The sequence below is a fragment of the Urtica dioica genome, chromosome 10, assembly GCF_054948205.1.
Source record: "Urtica dioica subsp. dioica isolate 48M chromosome 10, U.dioica_male_clone48M_v1_H2, whole genome shotgun sequence".
In the NCBI taxonomy this organism is placed as follows: domain Eukaryota; kingdom Viridiplantae; phylum Streptophyta; class Magnoliopsida; order Rosales; family Urticaceae; genus Urtica; species Urtica dioica.
The window spans coordinates 24,322,575-24,350,133 of record NC_142765.1 but is presented as its reverse complement, the minus strand read 5'-3'; the positions used below and the strand labels follow the sequence as shown (position 1 = coordinate 24,350,133).

General features: G+C 41.4%; 7 protein-coding genes across 8 annotated transcripts; 3 read left to right on the top strand and 4 right to left on the bottom strand.

Annotated features, from left to right (window-relative positions):
* The first annotated feature begins 1,475 nt into the window (after nucleotides 1–1,475).
* On the top strand, nucleotides 1,476–2,445 carry LOC149384329 (uncharacterized). Its single transcript, XM_089628350.1, has 2 exons — nucleotides 1,476–1,997; nucleotides 2,122–2,445. The coding sequence occupies exons 1-2, from the start codon at nucleotides 1,587–1,589 to the stop codon at nucleotides 2,212–2,214; spliced, it is 504 nt and encodes a 167-aa protein (XP_089484476.1). The 5' UTR covers nucleotides 1,476–1,586; the 3' UTR covers nucleotides 2,215–2,445.
* A 436-nt stretch (nucleotides 2,446–2,881) lies between these two features.
* On the bottom strand, nucleotides 2,882–4,581 carry LOC149384328 (putative xyloglucan 6-xylosyltransferase 5). Its single transcript, XM_089629046.1, has one exon. It carries the CDS (start codon nucleotides 4,405–4,407, stop codon nucleotides 3,070–3,072), a length of 1,338 nt encoding a protein of 445 aa, XP_089485172.1. The 5' UTR covers nucleotides 4,408–4,581; the 3' UTR covers nucleotides 2,882–3,069.
* Nucleotides 4,582–5,845: 1,264 nt separating this feature from the next.
* Nucleotides 5,846–7,800, top strand: LOC149384327 (Pentatricopeptide repeat (PPR) superfamily protein). Its single transcript, XM_089628349.1, has one exon. It carries the CDS (start codon nucleotides 5,998–6,000, stop codon nucleotides 7,588–7,590), a length of 1,593 nt encoding a protein of 530 aa, XP_089484475.1. The 5' UTR covers nucleotides 5,846–5,997; the 3' UTR covers nucleotides 7,591–7,800.
* Nucleotides 7,801–11,741: 3,941 nt separating this feature from the next.
* TOC1 (CCT motif -containing response regulator protein) lies at nucleotides 11,742–16,362 on the bottom strand. Of its 2 annotated transcripts, none has more exons than XM_089628958.1 (6): nucleotides 15,798–16,362; nucleotides 14,798–14,959; nucleotides 14,511–14,716; nucleotides 14,034–14,204; nucleotides 13,734–13,839; nucleotides 11,742–13,157 (listed from the first exon to the last, which is right to left on the bottom strand). In XM_089628958.1, exons 1-6 carry the CDS (start codon nucleotides 15,973–15,975, stop codon nucleotides 12,214–12,216), a joined length of 1,767 nt encoding a protein of 588 aa, XP_089485084.1. In that variant the 5' UTR covers nucleotides 15,976–16,362; the 3' UTR covers nucleotides 11,742–12,213. The 2 variants fall into 2 exon arrangements, with proteins under 2 accessions (XP_089485084.1, XP_089485085.1); XM_089628959.1 differs by having other exon boundaries at nucleotides 14,583–14,716; nucleotides 15,798–16,359.
* A 1,034-nt stretch (nucleotides 16,363–17,396) lies between these two features.
* Nucleotides 17,397–20,148, bottom strand: LOC149384325 (Polynucleotidyl transferase, ribonuclease H-like superfamily protein). The gene is made up of 7 exons (XM_089629476.1): nucleotides 19,763–20,148; nucleotides 19,520–19,677; nucleotides 19,361–19,407; nucleotides 19,187–19,250; nucleotides 18,495–18,907; nucleotides 18,082–18,348; nucleotides 17,397–17,990 (listed from the first exon to the last, which is right to left on the bottom strand). Exons 1-7 carry the CDS (start codon nucleotides 20,040–20,042, stop codon nucleotides 17,756–17,758), a joined length of 1,464 nt encoding a protein of 487 aa, XP_089485602.1. The 5' UTR covers nucleotides 20,043–20,148; the 3' UTR covers nucleotides 17,397–17,755.
* Nucleotides 20,149–21,466: 1,318 nt separating this feature from the next.
* Nucleotides 21,467–23,096, bottom strand: LOC149384324 (pentatricopeptide repeat-containing protein At1g09190-like). Its single transcript, XM_089628023.1, has one exon. It carries the CDS (start codon nucleotides 23,048–23,050, stop codon nucleotides 21,467–21,469), a length of 1,584 nt encoding a protein of 527 aa, XP_089484149.1. The 5' UTR covers nucleotides 23,051–23,096.
* Nucleotides 23,097–23,452: 356 nt separating this feature from the next.
* On the top strand, nucleotides 23,453–25,775 carry LOC149384323 (Pentatricopeptide repeat (PPR) superfamily protein). Its single transcript, XM_089629168.1, has one exon. It carries the CDS (start codon nucleotides 23,527–23,529, stop codon nucleotides 25,522–25,524), a length of 1,998 nt encoding a protein of 665 aa, XP_089485294.1. The 5' UTR covers nucleotides 23,453–23,526; the 3' UTR covers nucleotides 25,525–25,775.
* Nucleotides 25,776–27,559: the final 1,784 nt, after the last annotated feature.

Below are 27,559 nucleotides of genomic sequence, written 5' to 3'. Positions count from 1 at the left end.
AAAATGATCGGGTGGGACCAAAACGTCTAAGGAAGAGGGATGAACCAATTAGTCCACAGACGGGCCAACCATATTTATAGGGCGCCAGCTAGCTCGACCATCTCACTCAAGCGTGCAAGGGAGCAAGCACGCTGAGGAGCCACATGAAGTCACAGAGGGACATGAAAGTCAAGGTCACGGTACCCTAAACCCTAATACAATATTATCACAATCTTTATAAATATAGGATTATAAGGCCAACTCCAACCACACATCAATTCTCACGCTAAATACAATGTGATATATAGTGTCACGCTATATTTGACGTGACACTGTATACACGCTATCCTTTTATTTTTTTAATATTATTTTATTAACACATTAAACTAATATATATATATATATATATATATATATATATATATAACCTTATTAATATTTTTAAAACTCCAAAACTCATAAATTGACTACAAAAACACATTAAAACAAAGTTCAATTAAAAAAAATTAAACATAGATTACAAAATTCAAATTAAACACACAAAATAAAATAAAAACAAAAAACAATAACATAATTTTAAAAAACACAGTAAAAACTTAAAACACAATTTAATAACCGGAAAAATTATTTTTAAACTTATTACAACTTTGATTTTTGTTGAATATTGGCAAGTAATATATAATTTTAATCACTTAATTAAAAAAATATATACATTATAATTATTTATTGAAATATTTATTAATAAAGAGATTGTATAGTTATAATAATATAATAATGGTGAATAATAATTTAGTGTTAAATTTGATGTTGTGGTTGGAGTTTGAAAATAAATTTGGTGTTAAATCAACACAAAAGTTGTGTTATTTCAACACTAAATTTGATGCATGGGTTGAAGTTGCTCTAATGTTTAATGGTATAATTTATACAAATATTACAATATTGTATTTAATTTGACAAGATACATAATATCTAATAAGAAACAAGACAAATGTATCCTTATAAGAATTTATAATTCTTTATTAATGAATATTTCATCAATAATCTATATATAGAAAATATAAGTAATAAAGATCTTTTTAAATAACAAACATAAAAATGAAAATAGTTAGATTGAACATTAAAAATTTAAAATGGTACTTATCATGTGAAAAGATATAAAAAAATCGAAGAAAGCAAAACTTTGTCCAATTTTAATCACACAATATGTTTCAATTTTATATTATAGAGCCATTATAATAAGAATGGAGAAATCAATTTTTTTTCTAAGACAAATGGAGAAATCAATTATTATTTGGTGTAGTGCATTTTTAAAGTGTTTTGTTTACCCCTACCTAAGTATGTAGTGTGTTATGCATGTCATTATCTTATTCTCTTGTATTTATGAGAATTTTACCCTATTTCCGTGCATTTCTAAAAATTAAACAAATAAACAAATAAAAAGCCGGGTTCATATATTTTCTATACATATATAATAAATAAAAACGGAATCTACATAAAAGAAATATTTGTTTTTCTCAACTGAAGCGCATAATCACACGAACTACTTTTAAAATGGTTTTTAAGACGACGAAGACATAAACGACGCAGAAGAAAAGAGAACATCGACAATGGTGTTCATCAAGGACACAAATGACTCTTCAGAGCCAAAGTCGGACCTATCGATATTCCCTCCGATCAACCACGAGAATCTCCACAGCTCTTTCTCGCCGTTCTCTTCTTCGCCTTCGGCTTCGACGTCGTCGTTTTCTCAGTCGGATTCGGATAATTCGGACATAGAATCGCTGACCGAAACGACTGTCGCCGAGCCCTCCGATTGGCGGTGGTGGATCGGGATCGGACTCGAAGCGTTGCGCGCGAAGGCTTTCCGATTAGCCAAGACGTCGTTCGGAGGAAACGGTGTCGTTTGGTGGAAGGCTTCGGGTATCGTCGTGACGACCTTGATCTGGTCGTTGTGGATTAGGGCTCGCTATCGGCGGAGGCTCGAGGATTTGACCGACGTCGTGAAAACCAAAGATGAGGTCAGTGCACTCTATTTGTTTGTTGAAATGTGTCAAAAAAGAGAAAAATGATAGATTAAAATTGCTGGCTTCAGATTCAATGATTATTTTTGTCGCCTTGTGTTGTTGATCTTGTGATCTACAGAGAATTAGTAAACTTTTGCACCAAATTGCTGAGCTGAATCAAGTGCTAATAGCCCGCCACAGAACTCTTCTCGCTTCAAAACTCCCCAATTGAAAGCTTGAATTTGGCTTGAGATTAATAGTCTCGTTAGCACTATTTATGTAACACAGATTCGCGGTTCTGGTTGATTATGGAGTTCTTTGTAATTAGTCCAAAGTGTTTGTTGGGAAAAACCACCTTCTTATCTCAAGGAGGTAACTGTTCCGAGAGTAACATGATTCTTGTCTTGGATAAATATTTTTCTCAAAAATCAATTATTTTATTCGTGTTTCAAACGTTTTTGTTAGAGAGTGAAAAGTCGACCTCTGGTTTGTCGTTGATCATTGTTAATATGCCAGTCTTTGTCTTCATATCAATTCCTAGTATTGTTTGTTCCTATGCAAAGCTATTCAGCAGATAGAAACGAATTCACGGTTTCGTGAGATTGTGTATCCGTTGGAATACTAAGACAATCATTTCACTCAACAATTATCCACATATTATCAACACCATAATTTAAAACTCCAGAATGGGTGTGAGCAATGTTCTCTCACAAATACCTGAATTTTCTTTCTTTTCCAAGAATCACCAATTATAAGTACAACACCAATGACACATACGTACACGAGGAAGAAAAAAAGGAAAAAGAAAGAGAAACAAAGAGAAAAGAACAAGAAAAAGAATGAATTCTATTTAAAAAAAAAAAAACCCTATCATTATTAGTCTCGTAAAAAAAAAAACATCACAAAGCTTTTTTCCTTTTCATCTCTTTTTCTTTTCCTTCTTATCGTCATATAGAACACAGGCATAAAATACTATGTTGGAAGTGTTGTATCCAATCACAAACTCTCTGCTCTTGGGTGATATAAATTACACACACACAAGAGTTAGAAAGAGAGACAGACAGCAATGGCACAAGCAAGTGTGTAACTAAGCACTCTTACTCTCGGCACGGTGGCGACGAATATCAAACCGATCGACATTCTCAACCGGCGTAACACTCTCATTCCTGATCCGACGCACTTTCGGGCTAAGCAATCCGCGATGAGAAAACCCATATAACCGAAGCACCTGATCATCCGCGAAATTGAATGCCCGCTCGAGCCCCGCGAGACACCGTTCCACAGGATAATCCCCGTAGCTCCCGCACGGCTTACACCCGACAAAATGGGTCACAAACGGCCAGCGATCGTCCCCGAGCCCCGGGTGATACTTCTTCGCCATCTCTTCGAACCCGTCCACGAGCCCGGCCCAATATCCGTGAAGGTAATACGAATTCTCCAAAAACACTTTTCCCATCCACCGATCCTTCTGCGAGAGCAGAAGGTAGATGAGCGCGGATTGATCGTCGGCCTCGAAAGCTGGCCTTCCTTTCAGAGCCGCCGTCAAAACCCGACCCGCCTCTTCGCGGATCGAGCCCTTGGGTCCCATCGGAGCCCAGGCGTCGAGAAGGTCCAGCGACCACTGGCAGTTTCGGATTAGGAAGCTTCCGGTGTTGAGCGCGATCCACGATTTTTGCTCGAACATCAGGTCCGGATAGCCGTGGATCACGAGGTTGGAGTCTCGGTACTTCTCGGCCGGGATTTCGAAGGACATGTCGGTGAAGAGAGCGTCGCTGTCCATCCACCATATCCACTCGACCTCCGGGTGGGACAGCATGAGTCGCCGGATCAGAGGGAGCTTGGCCCAGTATCCGGCGAGCTCGCGGTCGAGGTGAGCCAGATTGTAGACGATCTCGATTCCGTGGAGTCTACAGTAATCGATCTTGTTCTTCACGGATTTCAGGAGATAGTGGTCTCCGATCGGGTTGTCGCAGGGCTTCGGCTGCGATCCGGTCACCAGGAGCGTCCGGGGAGGGAAATCCGGGTTCGAGTCGAGCCACGCGCGGCGGCGCGCGTCCCATTCGGTGACCGGCGGGCCGAGGGAGTACGCGGTGGAGTTCGCGGCGGAGGAGCGGTCGGAATCGTCGTCGGCGTCGTCGGAGCGGATCTCGGCGAGGATTCGGGCGGTTTCTTCGGCGATTCGGAGGGAGTCCGGGTCGGAGTTGGAGCCGGAGAGGCTTCCGACGCCGATGGTGCCGCGGAGGACGAGGATGGTGACGAAGCCGCAGAGGATTGTGATCTTGATGTTGTTGAAGGTCTTTTGGATCTGAGCTCGGCCGCGGGGAATAATTCTTCCTCGCCCGGAGGATGCGGCGGCGGCGGCGGCGGTGGTTGGGAGGGCTCCGGCGGCGGATCTCTTCTGGGCGGTGAACGTGTCTTGGCCCATCGCGAGAGAGAGAGAGAGAGAGAGTGAGTGAGTGGGTTTAGATTTGGGTGTGCTCAGATCGGAACACCCATGGAAATGGAAATGGAAATGGAAATCGAAGGAAGGGAAGAGAGGAACACAGACACTGTAATACTGTGTTATTAATTGGATTTTTTTTTTTTTTGGAGTTTTTATTTATTTTTAATAATGTGGGATTTTGACGGTTGCTTTTATATTATTATTACTTATCATTTACAATATTTGTCCTAGAATCAGAGATTGGTTTCGTAGCTTCTCTCATCTACTCTGCTTTGCTGTCTCTTCTAGACTTCAGTTGAAAGTTTAAAGAATTAAAATACTAGAAAAGAAATTGACACTTCCTTTGAATATGGGATTTGCCTTTTGACTGCTGCTTCATATCTTCTGTTATTTTTTAATATTCATTTCTGTTTTGAGAAATGTTTTTTTTTTTTTCACAAATCACAGGTGACAAATTAAAAATGTTACATTAGCTCATTCGCAATATTAAAGCGCAAGTAGGCTGTGAACAAGCATAATGAATATTTTAAAGAGATTTATCAATAACTAAGCTATTTTAAACGTGTGAATTTTAATTTCGTCATAATTTATAAAATGTTAAACAAATAGTACAATAAATTGCGTATTTAAATAGTCAAATAGATTTTTTTTAATAAAAAATCCAATCTAATCCACAAGTGATGGACTTTGTGGAGTATTCTTCATTTTTTTTCCATCAATTGGTACGAGTAAAACTCAATAAAGGACTGTCTTTCTGGCAAAAGGTTGTAAATTGGTATCTTTAATTGTTCAAATCCAAATTCCAAACTGTCTTGCAGTTGTAGAAGCGTGAAGTTCAGTTTCTTTCTAATTAAATTATAAATTATGTTTTAATTAATAAAGTATTCTATTGGAACAAGGCCATGCTGATCTAGGAAAAAAAAAAGGGTGCCCAGTCTCTGCCCAACACGTATAGCAATTGCCAGCTTTTTAAAAAAAATTATTAATCACAAGATAATATGATCAAATTTTTTAATATTTTTTTTCAAATTCATTTACTAGTTCGGACTTTATTTAATTTATGAATTGTAACATGTTAAAAATATGAATGGTAACGGAATATTTTAGACTAGTGACAATATTTTAACAAAATCAGAGTTCAATTTTTTTTTTTAAGGTAGTTTCGCAGTGAGGATTAAACCCACGACCTCCAGCCGTAGAATTATCATTAGGCTATCTTAGTTAACCACTTGTGAAAATTTAAAATTAAAGGTACATTTTGTTATCGAGTCCAAAAATTAAAGCGAAATTGCTGTAATTTATTCTAAACTTAAAGTAAAAAAATAAATCAATAATTATAATATGCTCCACGTATATTTTTTAGTAGACTACAGAACAACGCTCTCACTTATCGTCTTTCTTGAAATTTTCACCTTTACTTTTTAACAAACCTCCTCGTCTCTCAGACACACACACGCGCGCGCGTGTCCAATTCTGTTTTTTTTTCCTCTCGGAGAACGTACTCAAACAATGCACAGTTAGAATCTAACTATCAAAGAGCTAATCAGGTGATGAGTTCTCATAGCACATCACATGTTCGATGAAATTCCTGACCGAGAAAGTGCAAAAACCATGCATAGCTGTTCAGTGCCCAATTCAAGATGGAAATCCTTTTCGCTAAGGAACCTCTTCGCTGAGTCTCTCAGACCAAGGAAGTCTCTTTGCACCACCGCGCAGACCGGCTTTCCTCGGCTGCGAGAGCTATGCGAAATAGTGTCCACGTCCATCGGCGGCCTCGACGATCTCGAGTCGACCCTGAACGCACACAGAGCTTCGCTGACCCCTTCGCTTGTGACCCAAGTAATCGAATCCTGCAAAGACGAAGCGCCGCCCCGAAGGCTGCTCCGATTCTTCGTTTGGTCCAACAACAATCTGAAGAGGGATTTGAGCGACCGGGATTACAATCACGCGATGCGCGTTTTCGCCGGGAAGAAAGACCACACCGCGCTGGAGATTCTATTGTCGGATCTCAAGAGGGACGGTCGGGCCATGGAAGCTATGACCTACTCCGCGGTCGCCGAGGCGTTGGTCAAGCTGAGGAAAGCCGACGAGGCGGTTAGTCTGTTCAAGAACCTGGGAAAGTACAACTGCCCGCAGGACAGCTCGACCGTGGCGGCCATAGTCGGCGAGCTCTGCGCCAACGGGCACGCCGAGAGAGCCGAAGAGCTAGCGAACAAGAACAAGGAGAAGATAGGATCTTCTGGGGCGGGTCGGTTTCGGGTCTCGAAGAGCCTCGTTTACGCGTGGGCCGAGCGAGAAAACTCGAAGGAGGCTCGGAGAGTCATACAGGAGATGAAATCCTCGGGGCTCTCCCCCGACTTGTTCTGCTACAACGCGTTCCTTCGGTGCCTCTGCGAGAGAAACCTCGAGCGAAACCCTTCGGGTCTCGTCCCCGAGGCTCTGAACGTCATGATGGAGATGAGGACCCAAAGGGTCGTCCCCGACTCGATCAGCTACAACGTGCTCTTGTCCTGCCTCGGGCGGGCGAGGAGGGCCAAAGAGAGCTGTCAGATTCTCGAGAGGATGAAAGAAACCGGGTGCGAACCCGATTCGACGAGCTACTATCTCGTCGTCAGGGTTTTGTTTCGCGGAGCGAGGTTTGGGAAGGGAAACGGGTACTTGGACGAGATGAGAGAGAGAGGGTTGTCGCCGAATCGCAAGTTCTACTACGGCTTGATCGGCGTTCTCTGCAAGGTCGACAGGCCTAATTACGCTCTCGACCTCCTGGGTCGGATGAAAGAGAGCGAGCTCGGAGGGTACGGCCCGGTCTACGACGTTCTCATACCGAAGCTCTGTTCGTCGGGGGATTTTAAGAAGGCCAAGGAGCTTTGGGACGAGGCTGCGAACACGGGCGTCGAGATTCGATGCACGAGCGACGTTTTCGACCCCAAAGTCGTCTGTGGCGACCCGAGGGACGTACCTTTCGTATACTCCAAGGATTGTGCCAAGAGCAAGAAGAAGAAGGCTCCGAGGATTAAGGAGAATATTCGGGAAGAGTTGTTCAAGAGGAAGTTGGAGAAGAAGATTGCTGCGAGGAATAAGAACCAGCGAAAGCCTTTCGAGAAAGAGATTGCTGCCATTAGGAAGAAGAACCAGCAAAAGCAGTTCAAGAACAAGACTAGATAGTATGATTGCATTAGCTTTGATCTAGCTAGTAATTAGCAATACATATTGGTCATGAGATTAAACTTCATTTATGAGTTTTTGAGGAGAATAATAGAATGTGAAGCTGCTTCAATTTAAGACAAACAGCCACATGCCAACGTGGGACTGTGTGGAACTTATTTTTTAGGGCAAACTAGCAACGTAGCCATTTTGAAACGTGGTTTTTAAGATCTAGCCCACGTTAGGTAAATTTTGTAATCTAGCCATTTACTGAAATTTACGACTATGAAATATCGAATATACCCTTATGTGGTTTGAATAAGAAAAACTAAACACTAGCCAACGTTTCAACCAACCCATTTAAAAAAGTCAACTTTGTCAATTAAGAAATCTATAATAGGTGCTTGAGATTGAAATTTGAAATATTTGGAATGCAGTAATGAAACGTAATCTGCAAATATAATATAGGAAATAAAATAACTATTGATTATATCAATAAACATAGAATCAGACATGTAAAAGTGGAAAACAATTATTAGTCTAATTTTTTTTACAATAAACGAAAATAAATATTTTTTTAAATCTCATATTGCCTTTTTTTCCTGGGTTTTTGAGATAGTTATGTTCTTTATATGTTGATGTATTTTTTGAATTTTTTTCTTAGGTTTTTTTGAATTTTTAGTTCGGTAGAATGGAAACAGTTCATAGTTAATTTGTGTTAATTTTTGTTCATTTATAAACTACTAACTTTATTTTTGTAAATTTTAGTTTATTTTCTTTACCAAACTTATCTCTTTCAACTTTATCAAATGCATAATATTTCATAATGAGAACACGAAGATTGTAAAGCATAAATATTGAATATGAAAAACCATCATATATTTTTTACCAAAAAAAAAAACTTATGAAGAAGATGATAATAATACACAGGACAACAACGATAAATTCAAAATAATGTCAAGGATGTACAACAAATACACGAAAATAAGCTAAAATAAATCGGAAACACCCAACCCACAACGAATCTTCGCCACACATAACGCCACGATGAACTCCAGCCTCCTCTGTCTTGTGCGACGACTGAGAAGCGCCAAGACTAAATCCTAAAAAATAGGCTACAAAAAAAAAATAGACAGGAATAAACCAAAATAAATCTGAAGCACCCAACCCACAACAAATCTCCGCCACACACAACATATGGCGACATTGAAATAAACCAAAATATACGAAAATTAAGCAGTGTAATTACTTACATTAGGGTTCATCAATAAGTTTGCTATTACATTCCGAATCAATTTACACACGATGAATTTTCTGAATCTCCGCCACAACAAAGGAAACTCTAACTTTTCATCTTCAATTTCAAACCAATCATAGAGCGTTTAATTACCTTGATCAAGCAGAGTCCAATTTGTTCAACTCTCAAGAAAAATTATTGATGACGACAAAGTGACATACTTGATTCAGTCAAAGAAAACCGAGAACCATTCATGATGCTTTTTCGAATAAATCTGTGAAACAATATATTCAGCGTTAACATGATGTAACATATGTAAAATATTACTTATTTTCAAAAAGCATAAATGTGAAACTGCGATAAAATAAACCAAAATAAACCATTCTTACCAATGAAACTGCGATAAAATTTCTTAAACACGAGAAAAAGTGGTAAGGAACGTTCAATTTAAGGCGGAACAGAACAATTCAAATTTTGAATAACGTAGTAATTTGATACAGTGAATAAATGTGAGCGATATATGAGAAATTTTAGCTTTAAAATAAAAAACAAATCTAATCCCTAAAAAATGGGATAATCTTCCAACTAAAAAAAGGGAGGTCAACTGATGAAACGTTGATATATTCACCTTTCCATTAAATGTGGCTACAAAAAAGGGAGGTCAACTTATCATGATTCAATACCATTAATAAATATAATTAATACACGCAATATATTTATATACACCGAATACCAAAAACAGAATATAACAATATCGGCTATATCATCTGGCCTCAAACGTGGGCTAGTCTTTTTGAATTGAAAGGAATGCTAATATAGTAAATACAATCTTACATAAATGTGACACGTCATCAAAATTGGCTAGATTCGAAAATTAAGGGAAACGTTGGCTAGTTTACAATTGCAACGTTTGATGTGGCTTAGATCGACTAATTTTTCTATTTTTTAATCACCCATATTTCTATGTTTTAATATTTATTTATTGATATTGTCTTTTAAGTTTTTATCGAGAAATTTGATAACTTATGACAAAAAAGATATCTGAAATTGTCTTTAATAAAGGTATCAAAAACTGAAAAGCTGTGATTTGTTTTTGCTTATACGTACCGAAATACCACTTAAATCTATTCTTTGGCTTGATTCATTTTCGAGCTCATTTTACCTCACTGTTTTTCTTGACCTACAAAAAATTTCCTCACACCGAGTATTTATGAAATTCGTAATTTCTCATCAGCTAAGTCTCTGTTCTTATCAAGTTTCTGAGTTTTATAGAAGATCTCTTGAAGGTTGTTATCACGGACACTTTCTGGTGGGTTGCGGGCAAAGTAGTTATTTTAAGTATTTGCCTTTAATTCTACTATTTAATTAAGTTATTTAAATTATGTCTTTTAATCTGTCTACCGTTTAAGTTATTGGATCAGACACACTTGTAATTTGACCTACTTATATATATAGAGACCAGTCTCTTTAGGTTAGAGAGACTAAAAAACAAAAATCAACACCGCAACTAATTCAAGTACTTCATACGAAAGGCGAATCACGAGATCCTGATCCCGAGTTCATAATAGTTTTTTTAATTGAACGAATTTCAAATATTTTCAACAAAGCATTAACGACCATAACTATGCAATAATTTGTAAGGTTTCAAATATTGTAACCGAGATGTTAATGGACATAGTTAATGCTAGACGTTTTGTAATCAACCATAATAATTAGCGTTTGTAATCATTTGGCTCTGCCAATAATAATAATAAAGAAAAGACCTACTATTCTCATCCGAATACAAAATGAACAAAGTCTTCAAAATGGTTTTTGTCGTTGGTAGAGTCTGGTGCTTGCCCTGTTTGCCAAAGCCGTCCTGTTTTTTGTTATTAGTTTCTGAACAAATTATTTAATTTCACCAACTATCTTTATTCCCACAAATATTGCCTAATATTTTTAATATTTCTAACAGCACATTCGATCTGTTAGACGATTATCACAAAATCTCACCTAAGAGTATAGGTTTGTGACCTTGTGAATAACATGCTATTCATTATAGATTGCTTTTTGTTTCTTTTTTTTTCTTCTCAAATTTAAATTATTAATATAAATTCGATTAGACATTTATGCCTAAGTTTTGACAAATAACCTTTGAACTTCAACATAGATTTTTTTTTTTTTTTTTTTTTAATATTTCGTGTGGATTAAACCATCGCACTCTAGCAGAAGATCACTTCAATATAAGAAATTAAGTCAAAAGATCTCACAGACGATATATGTCACTCCAAGTCTCCAACTAAGTCAGCGGGGCCTCTTAGCTGTTCTTAAGTTTAGACATTTATAAAAACCTACAATATTGTTAATAAGATGAAATCGCACAAATGGTATTGGTTACTATTTTAATTATACAGAAAAACAGGGTAACATTTTGCATTTATTCTATGGATATAATAAGCCTAAAATTCCTATAAAATTATTTTGTGACGGTTGTAAGAAAGTTTTGACAGTTTTTCCCCGTCGAGAATATTACTTTGGTTTCGGACATGGTTGAGTTTTTTCTCTCAGCTATTTAAACATAAATACAAAGTCTTCACATTCATGAAAATCTTATAATACACCAGAAATGTCACTTGACCTCGAAGATAAACAGAAACATCGACTTACTGATATCATACCATAGTTCAACACTCGTAGCTTGTTGCATTCAATCTTTCTCGCTGAAGCTAATTTTTTTTATTTGTTTTTTATTTATTTTTTTTTCAAACCAAATACTTATAACAGCATTGTTCATTTGTAGTTTTGACCAAAATAACTTGGCACAACATAGAATGTAGTTCAGTTGAGGAAAAAATTCAAAGTTGATTTCCAAAACATAAACTTTTCTTAGATAACAACCAAGTCTTCACATTCATGAAAATCTTTCAGAAACTAAAACCATAATGCGCAATTCAAGAGCTTCAGAGAATAATTAATAAACAAAAATAAAATCAGTTTGAGACTGTTATCACATTTCTACATGATTTCTGAGCTACATATAATAAGAGAATGTAAATTTCCCTTTTTTTTCATTTCAGAAAATATTCCGTACAATGTGAATTATCTGATTTAACAAAATGTCAACTGCGTTCACTAAAAGTGAGAAGAGACTAACCGTGTACTTGATTTGAACACATGATTCAACAATATACATACCTCTTCCAAAATGCCACCATGGATTGATTCATAGTCGATCCGCAACACTGAGACTTTTGTGACGAAGACTCGCAGCAACTATTCTCAAACAGACTCGCAGCAACTATTCTCAAACGCCGATGGCAGTAAAAAATGCAGAGAAACTCAACAAGATGCACGCAGCAAAGGAAAGTAATCGCATCTCTACAACGTTGAAACTAATCCTCGGTTGATAATTGAAAACTAACATGACACTAATACCCAGTACCATTATCCTCCTGAGTTGAATCCATAGACCCGAGCGTTTCATCGTCCTCCTCGTCTTCATCATAATCACCGGAAGTTGGGTGTCCATTGAGATCCACATTGACGCCGTTAACTTTCCTCACGAACTGCCCACGAACCCGGGGCCTCCTTTCTGCGAGCCGTTTTCGATTGACGTATCTGATCTTTTTGTCGAAACACCGTTCCTTCCTTTTCTGCCTGAATTTGATCAGCGCAGCCTCTCTTCTGTCGCCTTTATTCATCGTCACCTCGCTTGAAGACGAACCTCCGTATGGCTGCCATGAAGGAGGCTGAGGCATTTGGCCCGGTTGAAGGCACATATTGAGAGGGTAATAGGGAAACGACGCCATGCCATTCATATGTGGAGGAGGACATTGCGGGACATGGTTGTATTGTGGCATCATGACCTGATTTTGCATCTCGTGGAGATTCTTTTGACAGACTTGTCCCGATGATGAGATCATAACTTGATTGACCATTCCGGGCATACAATACGGATAAGCAGATTGAGCGGGCAAGAGAGAATCATGGTGTTGAGCTCCGTTTCGTTGAATCACTTGTGCTTCGGGGTAACTCTCTTTCACAAAATTGCGCTCGTACGTGTGTTCCCTCGGAGCTGGTGGGGTAGAAGATCTCTCCATCGAGATAGAATCTGGGACGCCACAGCTGCTTGGCATATCCTCTCCTGATGAGTTGATTTCCGTTGCCTCTCCATTTTCATGTACTCGGGTTTCGTCCGCCACTGGGTTATACTGATCCTGGTGTTTCTCCTCGGCCCTTGATTGTAGAGCAGCATTGGCTTCGGCACGGGCCACTAGAGAGTTTCTTATGATGCTTGATTTGACGTAGGATAAAAAGGCAGACGACTCGCCGATCCTGAGCTCACTCCTTAATGGACCAGGTGAAAAATGCACTGCAGAAATTTACCGAGAAAACACGGCACACGTTAACACCGCAAACTGTGCATTTTAACAGTACTCAACAAGATCACATGGGGTATTTAGTATTATCAACCACGAATATCACCATGACAACAATCAAAGATTTGTATACATGATGAACAGACGGTAATGATGATTAGACTACAACATTTATATAATTCCAGCATCTTTGATCGATATTCCTACTCTGTGTTGGTCAACTTTTACGGATGTCAAATCTCAACCTAAATATAATGCTATAGCCAGAAGAAAAATAAAGAACGAAAACATATATATAGTCTTAGCTAAGTATACCGCATATCATGGAAAAAGAATAGAAACATTCACACATTTTAAGTAGATGATGTAGGGACTAGAGAAGCAAAAGAAAGAAACTACAATCACAATGTCACTGCTAGACTGTACAGTTATAGTTGAGGGTACATATGTGTTCTACATATGCTGCAGTAGTACTAATGCAAATCCACCAGCAACACAAACTGACAGAACTAATGCATAAGATACATCCAATACTGCATAAAGCATCTACAAATAGATGATTAGCTCACCTGCTTGTTGGCCACTTATATCTTTCTCAAGCCGACAGTCTGATGAGATTATATGACGTTCTATTGCAGTAGAAGTTGCAGCAGTAGAAGTGGCAGCAGTAGCAGTCTGATAGATAAATACATAAATAAATAAATAAGCATTTATGTATGAACCGATGCCTATTGGCTACTTAAAAGTTGAAAGTATACTTCACACAAATTTCATATACTTGAAAATTTATCAGAACAAGATCAAATTCATTAGATTGGCGGTCTAATTAAAGCATATTTGAGTTAGAAGGTCATCTTCTTTACACTCACTTCTTCATCTTCCTGAAGAGCCGACGCTCCAGTCTCCGGATTTGTGTTCTTGCGTGACTTGTCATCCGTGTCGTCTGAGAACAAAGTAGTGCTGTTTGAATTGACGTCGCTTGGATCTGACACCACAACATCGAATTCGTAGTTCAAGATGTTCTTCTCCGCAAGTCCGAGCTGCGAAAAGCAAACACAAGCACATAAATATGTATGGATGGACACAAGGTCACTATCACCAATCTGCAGTGCAAGAATGTTTGATACTCTCAGACTCAGTTAATGATCCTACAGAAACGATGCCACACAGTTCATAAAAAATACAGTATACGTTGATCGAGATACCCATGTTTGGATATTTTATTACGGAAAACACACCAGATTTCTACCACTGAGAATTAGAAAGAAATCTCCATTTATTAAAAATTCCCTGCATCACAGTGGTCTCAAAAGGAAAGACAAGGCAAGGATTATAAAAGCCAACACCTGATAAATGGCTTGAATAACCCAAGTGGAGGGAAAGAAAATAAATAAATTAGGCCACAGATACAGACAGACCGTGCGCCTTCGCCTCCACATGTGTGTCCACAAGTTCAGAAGTTCATTAGTTCGCAAAGGCTTTACAAGATAATCCGCAGCTCCGAGCCTCAAGCACTTGACAACAACAGAGACCTCATCTTGGGCCGACATCACTATTAAAGAAGAAAGGTACGAGATGAGTTTTAATGTCCGAGAACTGTGATACAAATGGCAATCAAAGAAGAACCACTTACTGATCACAGGTATTCGACGCAAATCTTTGTCCCGCGTGATGTACTTCAACATCTTCATGCCTTTGGCCGTAGGAAGGTCGAGATCAGCGAGTATGATATCGATATCGGGCCCCTCTGCATTCAGGGCATCAATCACCTGCCTAGCAGACCTCACGGCTATCACTGCAGAAAAGAAACCACCATTTGGGTTATGCATCAACATAGAAACCAATAACGCCTTTTTATCCAAAAAACCCACAAACATTTTCCAGTGAACATAGCAGTTTCATACACGAACACCAAGAAATCATTAATATCATTTTAGAACCAAACGCAGATAAAAAACAGAAAATCAGAAAAATAGGCAACGTAAATGTTTGAAATTGCTAAACAGTCAACGTTTGGTAAACTTTAGATAAATAGCTACTTTCAGACGTAAATATTATGTAAATAGTCAACGTGTGGTATATGAAAGTGGCTATTTACATAAGATTTACGTCTGAAAGTTGCTATTTACCTAAGATTTATCAAACGTTGATTATTTAGCAATGTTAAACGTTTAAATTGGCTATTTTCCTAATGAACCCATAAAAAAATGATTTATTAGGAAAATAGGCAACTTAAACGTTTGACATCGTTAAATAGCCGACGTTTGGTAAATCTCACGTAAATAACCATCACACATCAATCTTAGGCAAATAGTCATTTTTATACACCAAACATTGACTATTTATGTAAATAAGATTTAGGTCTAAAAGTGGCTATATACCTGAAATTTATCAAAAGTTGTCAACCTAGTCAACCGTCTAAATTGGATATTTTTCTAATTTTTTGATTAAAAAAAAAGACAGTCAAGAAGTTTAGCGATTCCCCAAAACAGGCAATTGTAATTACTATAAACCAAAGCCTACATAAGAAAAAGGAAAGCACTATTCTCAATCTCCAAGCCAAGCAAAAAGTGAACCGTTCATTTCTATTCAAAATAATACTATTTTCCTAAGAAACCTCGACAAAATAGTACCTTGATATGAGCATTTCAACAAAAGCGTGAAAACCTCTTTGGAACTGTCAGCGTCGCTCTCACAGAGCAAAATCCTCACTTTGCTCCGATCGATGAACCCATCGCCACGGCCACGACCTCCACCTCCACCGCCTCCATCGTCGCAGCGATTGTTCAAATTGAACTCTTTGCGATCCATCTCAACGACTCTTCTTCAAATTAGCTTCTAAAACGAACCGAGGAACACGATGAAAATAGAGAACAACGAACGAGTACTAGAGAAGACCTTGTTCCATTGAATCACTCCTCTTCGAGACGATTCAGCTATCGGCTAGGGTTTCTTCCTCCGAGTTCGGCACGGACTCCATGGAAAAACGGAACTCCGGTTGCGCGATTCCAGCGACCACTCGCTCTGCGCAGAGAGCTCGACCGGCTCGTCGCCGGGGAGGTCTCTCTAACCTGCGCACCCCCGGCGAACGTCGTATCGGCTTTGAGAATCTCCGGCGCACGTTAGCAGGGATTGAATCGCTATCGAGTCGGAAAGACTCAACTCAGCCTCTCAGTCTGTGCGAAGAATATAAATAAAGAATAAGTAATGAAAAAAAAAAAAAAAAAAAAAAAAGGTCTACCGTCTCTATCCTTTCTTATTTCTTTTAGTAAAATATCTTCTTCTTTTGTTTTTTCCAATTTTTGTTTTTTTTGGTTGCCCAAGCGTTCGTAAATATCTCGTTCCTTTTGTTTCGGGGTCGGCGTAGATTAAATGTTGACATTGACCTTGGATAAAGTGCGCCGAAGACCTTCGTGCTCATTCACTTTAGTTAATTCCATTTACACCCCTTGTTATTTCACAAATCATACCTAAGAGGAAAAATATGGGTTTTGTCGGTGTTAACTCCATATAGTCCATTGCCGAATTTGCCGAACACTTCGCATTTTTCCTATAAATATGAGAGATAGTTCTCCCGAAAAAGAGACTTTATTTCTTCCTATATAAAAAAAAACACAATGAAGCTCCAAAGAATTGACTCGAACTACTAACTATTCTAGGAATTCTCGTATTCAAACACATATATCTACTATCTATTTAGTACCTAGAGCACTATAAAATTAGTATAAAGGTATCGAGTAAATACTCTTAAGAGGTCTTGCGAAATTCATGCAACAACGCATACAACTCTTAGTAAGATAAGCATATGAAATATTAGTTATGTGCTATACTTTTAAGCCACTTTTATCTTCTTTTTTTTTCATAATCTAGATGGAAAACCCAACATTTGAAATTCACCTGAAATTTGGTTTTTATTCCCTTTTTCTTGTGAAGATTGGTTTGTCAAAAGTTAATTTCCATAAGTTTTCAACATTTACAAGGTTTTTTCTTATTCATACTCGAAGTTCAGTATTCCACAGGCTTGTAAAAAGATCTTGCAAAAAATTGAATTTAATTGGCTTTGAAGTGAAAGACTCTTCCCCACAGACCAGATTAGGTCTTTTCCTTCCCAACCGCAATCCAATCATCTTCAAGGCTCACAATCATTAAGTTGATGTGTTTGTTATGGCTTTGTCTAATTGACATTTAACATTTACTGAATATTGTTCTAGCGAGTAAGCAGGGTTTACAACAATAACTGCAAATGAGATTCCACCAGTAATATTTTCAAGGCTGAAAGAACTTCATTGTTCTATATTACAAGTAAAAGATGAACCAATCTAGAAGCTAGACCACCATATAAAACGATCATCCGCATAGTTGTCTTTCGAAACGCCAAAAGGTAAATAATGCAACAATCATGAAACTAAAATGGATTAGAGAAAACACGATTTACATCTTAAATATACACAAAGATCTCAGAGTGAGTGTTCCAACTTTAGAAGTATAGACTAACGAAAGAACAGACACGTAAATAAATTTAGAACACAAATCATCGTCAGACACAGTTAGTAGACTAACACGGAGGAACGGTTCTCACACACCCCTGGGATTAGTCCGAATGGATAATCAATTTCTTCGCGACTAAACGGACGCCCGCGTTTTGCTGATAATCATATGGATCCAGCGAGAAGAACGCATCAACATATGTCCCTGGTGTAAACAACGTACTAAGCTCCGACGCGTCGAATTTACTAAACACAAGCCGATGAACCGATCCGGAACCTTCTCTCTGATAGATCTCCGTAGCGTATATAGCGATCTCGCCGCACACCGCAGTTGGTACGCTGCATAATCAAAACACGCCCATAAAAACATATACGTTAAAGAAAACATCAGGGTTTATTCCTTTTTTTTTTTTTGGCGTACGAAACGTACTGCAATCTGATTGTGGGGTAGTTGAAGAAGCCGTCTTTTCGGGAGACGAGGGGTCGCCACTCGGAGTCGCTTCCGAGGTCCCGAGAAGTCTTGCGAGCCGTGTCGTCGCACGAGTCGAGAACCCGGCACAAGCCCGGCGGCGCGTCCACCACGAAGCTCAGCCGCGGCCGCCCGGCGTGGTCCACGAACTTGGTGCTGATTCCGAACCGCACTCTGAGGCGCTCGCATTTCAGCTTCAGCGGGTTCTCATTGTGCGACAGCTTTAGCCTGCGATTATTGAATATAACAGTTAATTGGTTAACCGTTCTAAAAAAAACACGGTTAACAAGTTTTTGACTGTTTTGAACGGTTAATGAATATCCGTTCAAAAATGGTTGAAAGTTTAACCGGTTAACCATTTTGCCCACCTTTACCTGTGAGTCCCGTTGTAGAGTGGCACCGGCGAGGCGGTGATGGAAGGAATGAGGACTTCGTCAGGGTCTAGAAACTCGACAGAGGGCGTGGAAGTCAACGACGACGAAGGTACGTCGGTTAGCTCTTCGGGGACGGATTTATCTTCCATGTTCACGTCGGCGTCGCGGGACTTTATCGGGATTTCGGTACTGGGCTGAGCCATGTCGGATGGGTCTGGGTCGGGACTAGGGTGAGCTGCGAGAGATGGTATTGGGTGATTCTGGGACATTATCGGAGTTACGGGCGGTAATGGCGGGAAAACTTGGTTGTGAATTTGAGCCTCCGGTGGTGATTTTCCGTTGCTGCGACTTCTTGTGATGTTATTTGGCGGGACCAAACTGTTTGCTGTTAATATATCTGGAAGGCTCGACTCCTGAATTAATATTTCAATTCAAATCAGTTTTCACATCATACGATTTCAACAGAACCGTGACAAAACAAATATCCGGCGTTTTACTCAGAGCTCAACGCCCAGCTGTTATTTGAGATGGAATTGAACCAACGCTGTTGCCAGAATTTTTTTAACAGAACTCTTAGCTAGCAAATGCATCGGCACAATACACAGCACAGTGGATGCGATGTAAGTTTTGCAAAGGCTTTTGTATCGGCAAAATAAATTCGGCCATGGGATAATACACGGGTCGGTGATTACCAGGAACAAAACGGTCGCACAATATTTGAGGACATTGAGGTTCATCCGGACATCGTCCAAGCTCCTGAAGATCCAATGACAAAGGCACAAGTTAGTTCATTGAAACCAATTCAGAGAAAAAAAAAAAACCTTAATAGAGCTTAAGCCCAAAAAAAGAAAGGTTTTTTAGTGCACCTATGAGACTGCTGTCCGATCCCAAAGTAGCTGGCGAGTGTGGCCATCTGCAACGAAAGACAGACGAGTAAATCTCAGTCGAAGCTGATTCAGATTAAAAAAATAATAATAATAATAATAATAATTGTTTTTTCCCGAAAAAGAAAGACAAATAATTACCTTCATATCACCAGCTCTGCGGCCGAATTTCTGAGTCAACAAAGCCAAAGAATCGATTGTCCCCTTCGGCTCCGGCGGAGGCCGGTTGATCTCCGCAAAGGCCTCTCGGATCCGAGGGCAGTCGAATCTCAGTATATTGTGCCCTGCCCATATTCTTCCTGTAGACAAAAATTGAAAAAAAAACCAATTATTCTTTCTGTGGGGAAAATCGTCGAACAGTTAGAGGGATATAAATGAACAGACCGTGAAGGAGGTCGTAGACGGCGTCAGCAACGTCAGCGAAGGACGGGGCGGAAGAGACGGCGTCGCTGGTGATGCCGTTACATCTGACGGAGGCCGAGTTGATGAGAGACATGTCGGCTGGTCTGACGAGGGTTGAGAAGCTTCGGAGCTCGACGAGCTTTCTAGGGCAGACAAGGATCGCTCCGAACTCGAGGATGGCGAATCCCTGCCCGGGCCTCCGAGGCACCGTAGTCTCCAAGTCGAAGAAGGCGATTTCGTATCGTTCTTCGCTCGACGCCATTGATGGAGTTTGAGAGAGAGAGATGAACCAGAACTCCCCGCCAAATCGCTGCTAATTATATCCAAACGAAAATAAAGCATTGCGATTCCTTCTTCGCTAAGACTTCACAGCACGTGTGCGCAATTTTGCACATTTTGTCGTGTTGTGTCTTGTATTTTTTGGTCGACTAGCAAGTAGCAAGTAACAAGAAAGGAATATCAATATATTATTATTATAATTAGAAAAAGGAAAAATGGTATGAAATAACCAATTCAAACTATGACTTTTGAAAAATAGTTATCGTTTCATTAGGTATAGCAAAATAGTCAATTGAGAGTACTATGACTTTTAATCTTGTCTCGATTAATTTTAATCCAGCCTTCATAAAGCTTACATTCTGTCTTTATAGTTCGTTGGGATTAAATTTAATCCAACCTAGATTAATATTATTTTGGTTAGTTTGCTTATAATTGACAAACCATGGCTATTTTGCAAAAATTTAAGTTTTATTTGGCTATATAGCCGCTTGATTCTTTTTTTAATTTCTTGTAATAATAATAAATAAGAAATTGCACATCAAGACTTGCTAGAAAGAAATTGTCATCCCTACTTATTCTAAATTTCTACCCCATCGTCGCTTCCAAAATAGTTTCACTTTATTTATTACGTTTTAATAAAATTCGTAACAAATATAGTAAACTCAGTGAAATTCCGGCAAGTGTTATATTTACATAAATTTTAAAATACGTACAGAGAGTAGTAAAATGGAAATGAAGGTTTTGGTATCTTGTTCCTTATAACACCTACGGCAAGTAATAATTCCAAAGTAACGCAAAGGACAACTTGTTCAATTTCTCACATTCTTACTTCTTGAACAAGGCACATATGGAACATGTATACCTCTGAAACCACGCCAAAGATTTGAGCGACCGATCAATGAAAAAAAAAAAAAAAAACTAATAACAAAAATAAATATAAAATTATTTACACGACAATCAAATGAATAAAAAGTCCATTAGGTAAATAATCATATCTAACGTTTGACATTGTTAAATAATCAACGTTTCGTAAATTTTAGATAAATAGTCACTTTCATATATTTATAGACGTAAAAATTCCATCATTTTATTTCAATGAAAACAGTGACGAACACAGGTAGGAGGCTCAAGTGGTCTGGACCCCCCCAACCAATTTTTTTTTTTTTCAGCCTAAACTAAATTTTGGCCCCCCATCCTTCCGAGTCCTGGATCCGCCACTGAATGAAAGGGTAAATCAGTAACGTCACGTCATTTTTAGAGTTATTTACCTAAGATTTACGAAACGTTAATTATATAGCAATTCTAAACGTTTTAATTGGTTAATTACTTTTCTTTTTCTTTTTTTATGAATAGAACCAATGTAAGCTTCAATGCTTTCTTTCCGAGAGTGTCCGGTGAGGTCGACTATTATCCTACCAACCGAATCGAACGATCCGCTTGGCCCGCCACGAACCCTTGAACCGCACCGCGGACCAATATCCGACTCCGACCGACCGGCTTTTTCATTCCCGTCTCGACCATCCCGAGCCTCACGCCGGCGGCATCCCTCCACATTCTGGCGGAGGCGTAGGCGTTCGACAGCAGCACGAGGTAGCCGGCGGCAGCCCGGCAGGGGGATAGCTCGGCCGACAAACGCTCGGCCGCCGCCGCCGCGAGCCCGACGTTCCCGTGGAGCCGACACCCGTGGAGGAGCGCGCCCCACACCGCGTGCCCCGGCCTAAACGGCATCGATCGGACCACGCCCCGAGCCTCGTCCACGAGCCCGGCCCGGCTCAGGAGGTCGACCACGCACCCGTAGTGCTTCGCTCCCGGGACGATCCCGAACTCCCGAGTCATGAGCTCGAAGAGCTCGAGGCCCTCGCTGACGAGCCCCGAGTGGCTGCAGGCGCAGAGGACGGCCACGAAGGTCGCCTCGTCGGGCCCCACCGTGGCCAGCATTTTGCGGAAGAAACCGAGGGCTTCTCGCCCGCGGCCCTGTCTGGCTAGACCCGATATGATGGTCGTCCACGAGGTCGCGTCTCTCTCGGTCATTCCCTCGAACACGTGGCGGGCACGGGCGATGTCGCCGCACCGAGCGTGCATGTGGACCAGCGCGTTGCTTAGATTGATCGACGGCGGTCCCGCTTCCTCGGCTCGGCGGTGGACCCACCTTCCGAGCCGGGGATCGGATGAATCGGCGCAGGCCGAGACCGCCGCCACCATCGCCGCCGGGTCGAGCTCCGCGCCGGAGCTCGTCATGGCGTGGAACACGGAGAGAGCCTCTTTCCACAGGCCGGCCCGCGAGCAAGCCCACACCAGGCTGGTCCACGACGCCGCGGTCCTCTCCGGCATCTGGGCGAACACGCGCCACGCGCCGGCGGCGTCGCCCCGCCGCGCGTGCCCCTTCAGCAAGGCGTTCCAGGTCACGAGGGTTCTCTCGGGCATTTCGTCGAACACCCGGCGGGCGCTCTGGGCGGAGCGAATCCCTTCGCCCGACGAGTACATGTTGACGAGGTTCGTGAGGACGTAGACGCCGGAGCAATACCCGTCGGCGAGAGCTCGGGCGTGGACCATCTCGCCGTCCCGGAGAGACTCCGACCGCGCACAGGCGGCGAGGAGGAAGGAGTAAGTGAAGCCGTCGGGGCTGGCGTGGTCGGAATCGGAGACGGCCATGTGGTTAAAGGTGCGGAGAGAGAGCCACGGCGTGGCGGTGAGGGCGTGGGCTCTGATGATCTGGTTCGACACGGCGGTGCTGGGATTCCGGGCTCGCGCGGCGGCGGCGGCGGCGAGAGCGAGGTCGGGGCGGGCGTAGGTGACGTAGAGGCAGAGGAGCTTGGCAAGAAGGAAGGGCTTTGGCGCGTAGCCGTGGAGGACTAGCTGGGCGTGAATCTGAGAGAGGTTTCTGAGGGTTCTACAATTCTCGAACAAATGGAAAAGGTTCTGCTGTGCGCGACGGTTCGCTGACCCCAAGCTTTTCTTTGCTTTGGCGGGAATATTGACTTCCTCAACCATTTGACTCTTTGCTTTGTTCGTTGTACTGGACTGTGACTTCGTAACGTAATTCTTATAAACCTTATTATAACAATTATCGTGCAAGTACTGAGCTATAAGGTGTCGTGCATGTAAAAATTTCAGGTAAAATTGTCTATAAATACAGACAAATCTAATGAAATAGATAAAAACAAATTGAAAGTAATGGACAAAATTTTTGACGACTGATTGTGTTGCTTTAGTTCTTATTTAATGCGAGTTAAGGATTTTTTTTTTAGCAATTATTATTTGAATTATGATGTCATCTTGTTTTTTTTTTTTAGTTAGTTGGCTAATTTTTTAGCTTCTCTTATTTTTCGAAACTAGATTAAAATTGTTTTTATGCTTCAGTAGCTCTCGGTACTTACGATAGTTACCGTTGTTACTGCGATGATAATTATGAAATATGAAGTGGCTGATTAAGCCACAAGTTCAAGACTTTTTGAGTCTCTACAAATATGATGAGACTTTTGTTGAGAAATCCTGAAGCCAGTCTCGCCAAAAATACACTGACCTTCTCAACACCCTGGTCTTCCTCTTCGTCTCCGTCTCCGTCTCCGTCTCTATCGCCTTCTCATTTGGCGGACACTATTCTCTCCCTTGAATGCACGTGGCGAGCTCTCGAAGTCTTCCGCTCCGCTCTGTGCCGCGTCGGCGCCGAAAACAGCCCTCCGTTTTACTCCGCCGTCATTCACGCTCTGGTCCGCGCCGAGCTGTTACCGAAGGCAAGGTGTTTGACGAAATGCTTCCTCGAAGACCTTCTCAGGTTTCACCCGGCGCAACGCGCCTCTCGGCGCGCGTTCGACGAGCTCAGCCGTGTCGATGACTCGAGGTTCACTCCCGGCGTGTTCAGCGTTCTCATCACCGCTCTCTGTAAAAAGGGTCTGGTCGAAGAAGCGTTATGGGTGTACGGAAACAGTAGAGATAGTTTACCGTCGTTGTGTGCCGGTAACGCGATCTTAGCCGGCCTGGTCAAGGAAAAGCGGTTCAGTTCGTCTCTGGAGTTGTACAGAGAAATCGTATCACGAGGGTTCGAACCAGACGTTATCACGTGTGGTATTCTGATTAACGCTCACTGCAAGGAAGATGATCTCTCGAGCGCCCGCCAACTGTTCGACGAAATGTCAGATAGAGGGATCCCCTGGAACGTCGTGATTCACACAACCCTTATCCGCAGCCTGTGCAGTCGGGGCTTAATGATCGAAGCCGAGACTGCGTTCGGGAAAATGAGAGAAGCCGGAGTTTTGCCGAACGAGTACACTTACCACTCTCTAATGGACGGTTATTTCCGCTCCGGCGACCCCAAACGAGCTTTGGAATTGTACCGGACAATGCTCGGCGAAGGCCTGAGGCCGGACGTAGTGACATTCGGAATCCTCGTCGACGGTCTCTGCAAAGCCGACGAGGTCGCCGCCGCGAGGAATGTCTTCGTCCACATGGCGAAATTCGGGGTCGTCCCAAACGCGATCGTCTACACCTCTCTGATCAGAAGCTACGCGGGCTCGTCCTCGTCGTCTCCGCCTTCGGAGGCGGTCAGAGAGCTCTGCGTCGAGATGGAGAAGCTGAGGATATCGCCGGACGCGGTCACTTTCGGGACGCTCATCGCGAGCCTGTGCCGATCGGGCCGAGTCGCAGAGGCCGACGAGCTGCTCGGAGCCATCGCCGCCGAAGGCGTGGCCCCGAGCATCGTGACGTACAACACGCTCGTCGACGGGTATTGCAAGCTCGGCGAGACGGCCAAGGCTCTCGAGGTCTGGTCGCGGATGGTTCGGGGCGGGATCGAGCCGAACGTGATCACGATCTCGACGCTGATCGACGGGTTCTGCAAGGCCGGGGACGTGGGGTCCGCCGTGGGCCTGTACCGAGAGATGAGGGTCGCGCCGGACGTGGTTGCTTTCACGGCCTTGATCGACGGGCATTGCAAGAACGGGAACGTGGACTTGGCTCTCTCGACGCTCGGCGTTATGGTCAAGGTCGGGGTATCGCCGAACGCCCACACGCTCACGAGCCTCGTCTTCGGGCTCTGCAACGCCGGGAAAAGCTCCGAGGCGATCAAGCTTTTCGTGGCGAGGGGCGAGTCTTGGCTCCCAAGCCACGCGACGTACTCGGCTCTGATCGACGGCCTGTGTCGGAAAGGGTTGGTCCGCGAGGCGGTTGAGGTGTTTTCGGGGATGAGGAGAGACGGGTTTTTGGCGGAGAGAGTTTGTTACCTCTTGATGCTGAGAGGGCTCGTGCGAGCCAAGAACGTCGCCGATTTGATGGCCTTGCATTCGGATATGGTCAAGGTCGGTGCTTTACAGAATCCGGACTTGTGTGAGATCTTGGCCGACGGTTATCGAGAGTGCGGGGATTTCGACTCCTCGTTCAGCCTAGTCCATGGTAGAGGAGACAGAGGTCGTGAGTTCGACATATCGAGAGTAATTAAAACCTATTGCACGGTGATATCTAAAATCTGATCAAAGTGTACACAATAACGAGAAAGCTGAGACATGTATACGTGATACTAGGTAGGTGGAGAGCGACTCTTTTTCACATTTTTTAAGGGGAAAAAAAGATCATTATCGAAGTCTGATACCTTTGTTCATTGTGGTTTTAATGGTTCTTATCATGAATAATGGTCTTATTAGAGTTATACTGGATTTGTAAATCAGTCAGTCTTTATTACAAATTTATTGTGGTAATTACGACGTAAATAGGGCTTATCCTAGGATTTTACAATATACATGATTATTTTGCCTCTTTATAGTAAAATGGTGAAAACTAGATTGAACCAATGTTTGTTATAATAGCTTTATATTGATATTAACTTGATTAACTGTGTATATATAATACTTGTGTATTTATAGCTAATCCAATTAATATAATTACTACTTCACTTCAAGCAATTTTCACAACAATATCCAATGGTGTAACATAGTGGTTATAAATACTATTTTACGGTAATACAAGTCCCCTAACTCCATTCAACCATACAAAATCCGAAGAAAAAAATCTGGGTCTTGGAGCGGACAACGTGGTGTAATCCCATATTGTGCTAATGGGTTTAAAGGATGAGTTGGTCAACTTCGTCTGGAGACGTAGATCGGGCCCAAAGTGACATCCTCAAATCGGTTCACTTGTTACATTATTGATAATAAACGACAATGACTTTATCGTTTGGGAGGTTTGGCCTGATTTTGACATTGGGCTTACAGCCCAATGGCAAACAATGACTCGAGACTCCTATTTGCCGTACGAGGTCCTAGTTACAAAAAAACATGGTGAGAAGTACGAGTAAAGGTCCGAAGAGGTGGTTGTTGTGCACATTCCAAAAGATGAGAGGTCTAAGCTTGATGTGAAGATGCGGCCGTATGTGTTTATCAGTTATGGACATGGATGAGTTGGGTTACAAGCTTTACGATCTAGTTCAAAAGAAGTTTGTGAGAAGCCGAGATGCAGTGTTCATGGAAGACCATAATATCCGTGATATCGAGAAGATCGACATAGTTGATATAGTAGTATAGTGATTATTTACTTGATACGAATCTAAATCATACACATGTAAGGACTCCTGATCACGGGGCAGAGTTGCAAAAGAATATGGTGATGCCAATTGTGATTTCCCGAGGATAGTTGAAGATGTTGGGCCAACTGAATTGAAGAAGAATTTCCACAACAACCACTTGAGCCTACAGTTAGACAATCGAGCAAAGAACATTGTTTCAGTGAGGTATCAAATGAGTATGTGATACTAACAGATGCAGGAGAGCTAGAGACTTGCAAATAATTTATATATGTTGATGAGAAGAAAAAGTGGTGGAATGCCATGGAAGAAGAGATGGAGTCTCTTGATGAAAACTACAGTTATGAGTTGGTGAAGCTATCAAAATGCAAGATATCTCTCAAGAACAAGTGAGTGTATCGATTGAAGACCGAAGGTAAAAGCTCGCAGCCAATGTACAAGGCTCAATTAAATTGTGAAGGGCTTTTGTCCAAAAAATGAATCCGACATAATGACAAAGACTTTGCAAAATGAGAAGCTTGAAGCTTGCAAGCGAAGAGCGGGCTTGCAGAAGCCCACGACGTGAGCTTGAAGGGGAGTTTTGTTGGGTCAAGCCAATTGTGGGCTTGACACAAATAAGAGAGTAAGCCCATTACGAACTAAAAAAAAAGGAATGAAGTTGTGTATTTTTGGTTTAAACGCACAGAGAATAGCAATGAGGCTATTCAACGACAAAACATAGAAGAAAAGGAAAAGGAGAGAGAGAGAGAGAGAAAAGAAGAAGAAGAAGAAGAAGAACAAACATAAAGTTAGAGTTTGGGCAATTTGCAAAAGGCTCAATTAGTTAAACGCATTCGTTTTTGCTCTGATTTGGAGGAGATATTCCATACATCGTGCTCGTTATATTTAGTGTTGTTGCTTTTTCCGATTTTCTCTCTAGATATATACCCGATTTAGGTATACCATCTTTTGGTGAGATTGTTCCTCTGTTATGTCATCTTTATTTAGAT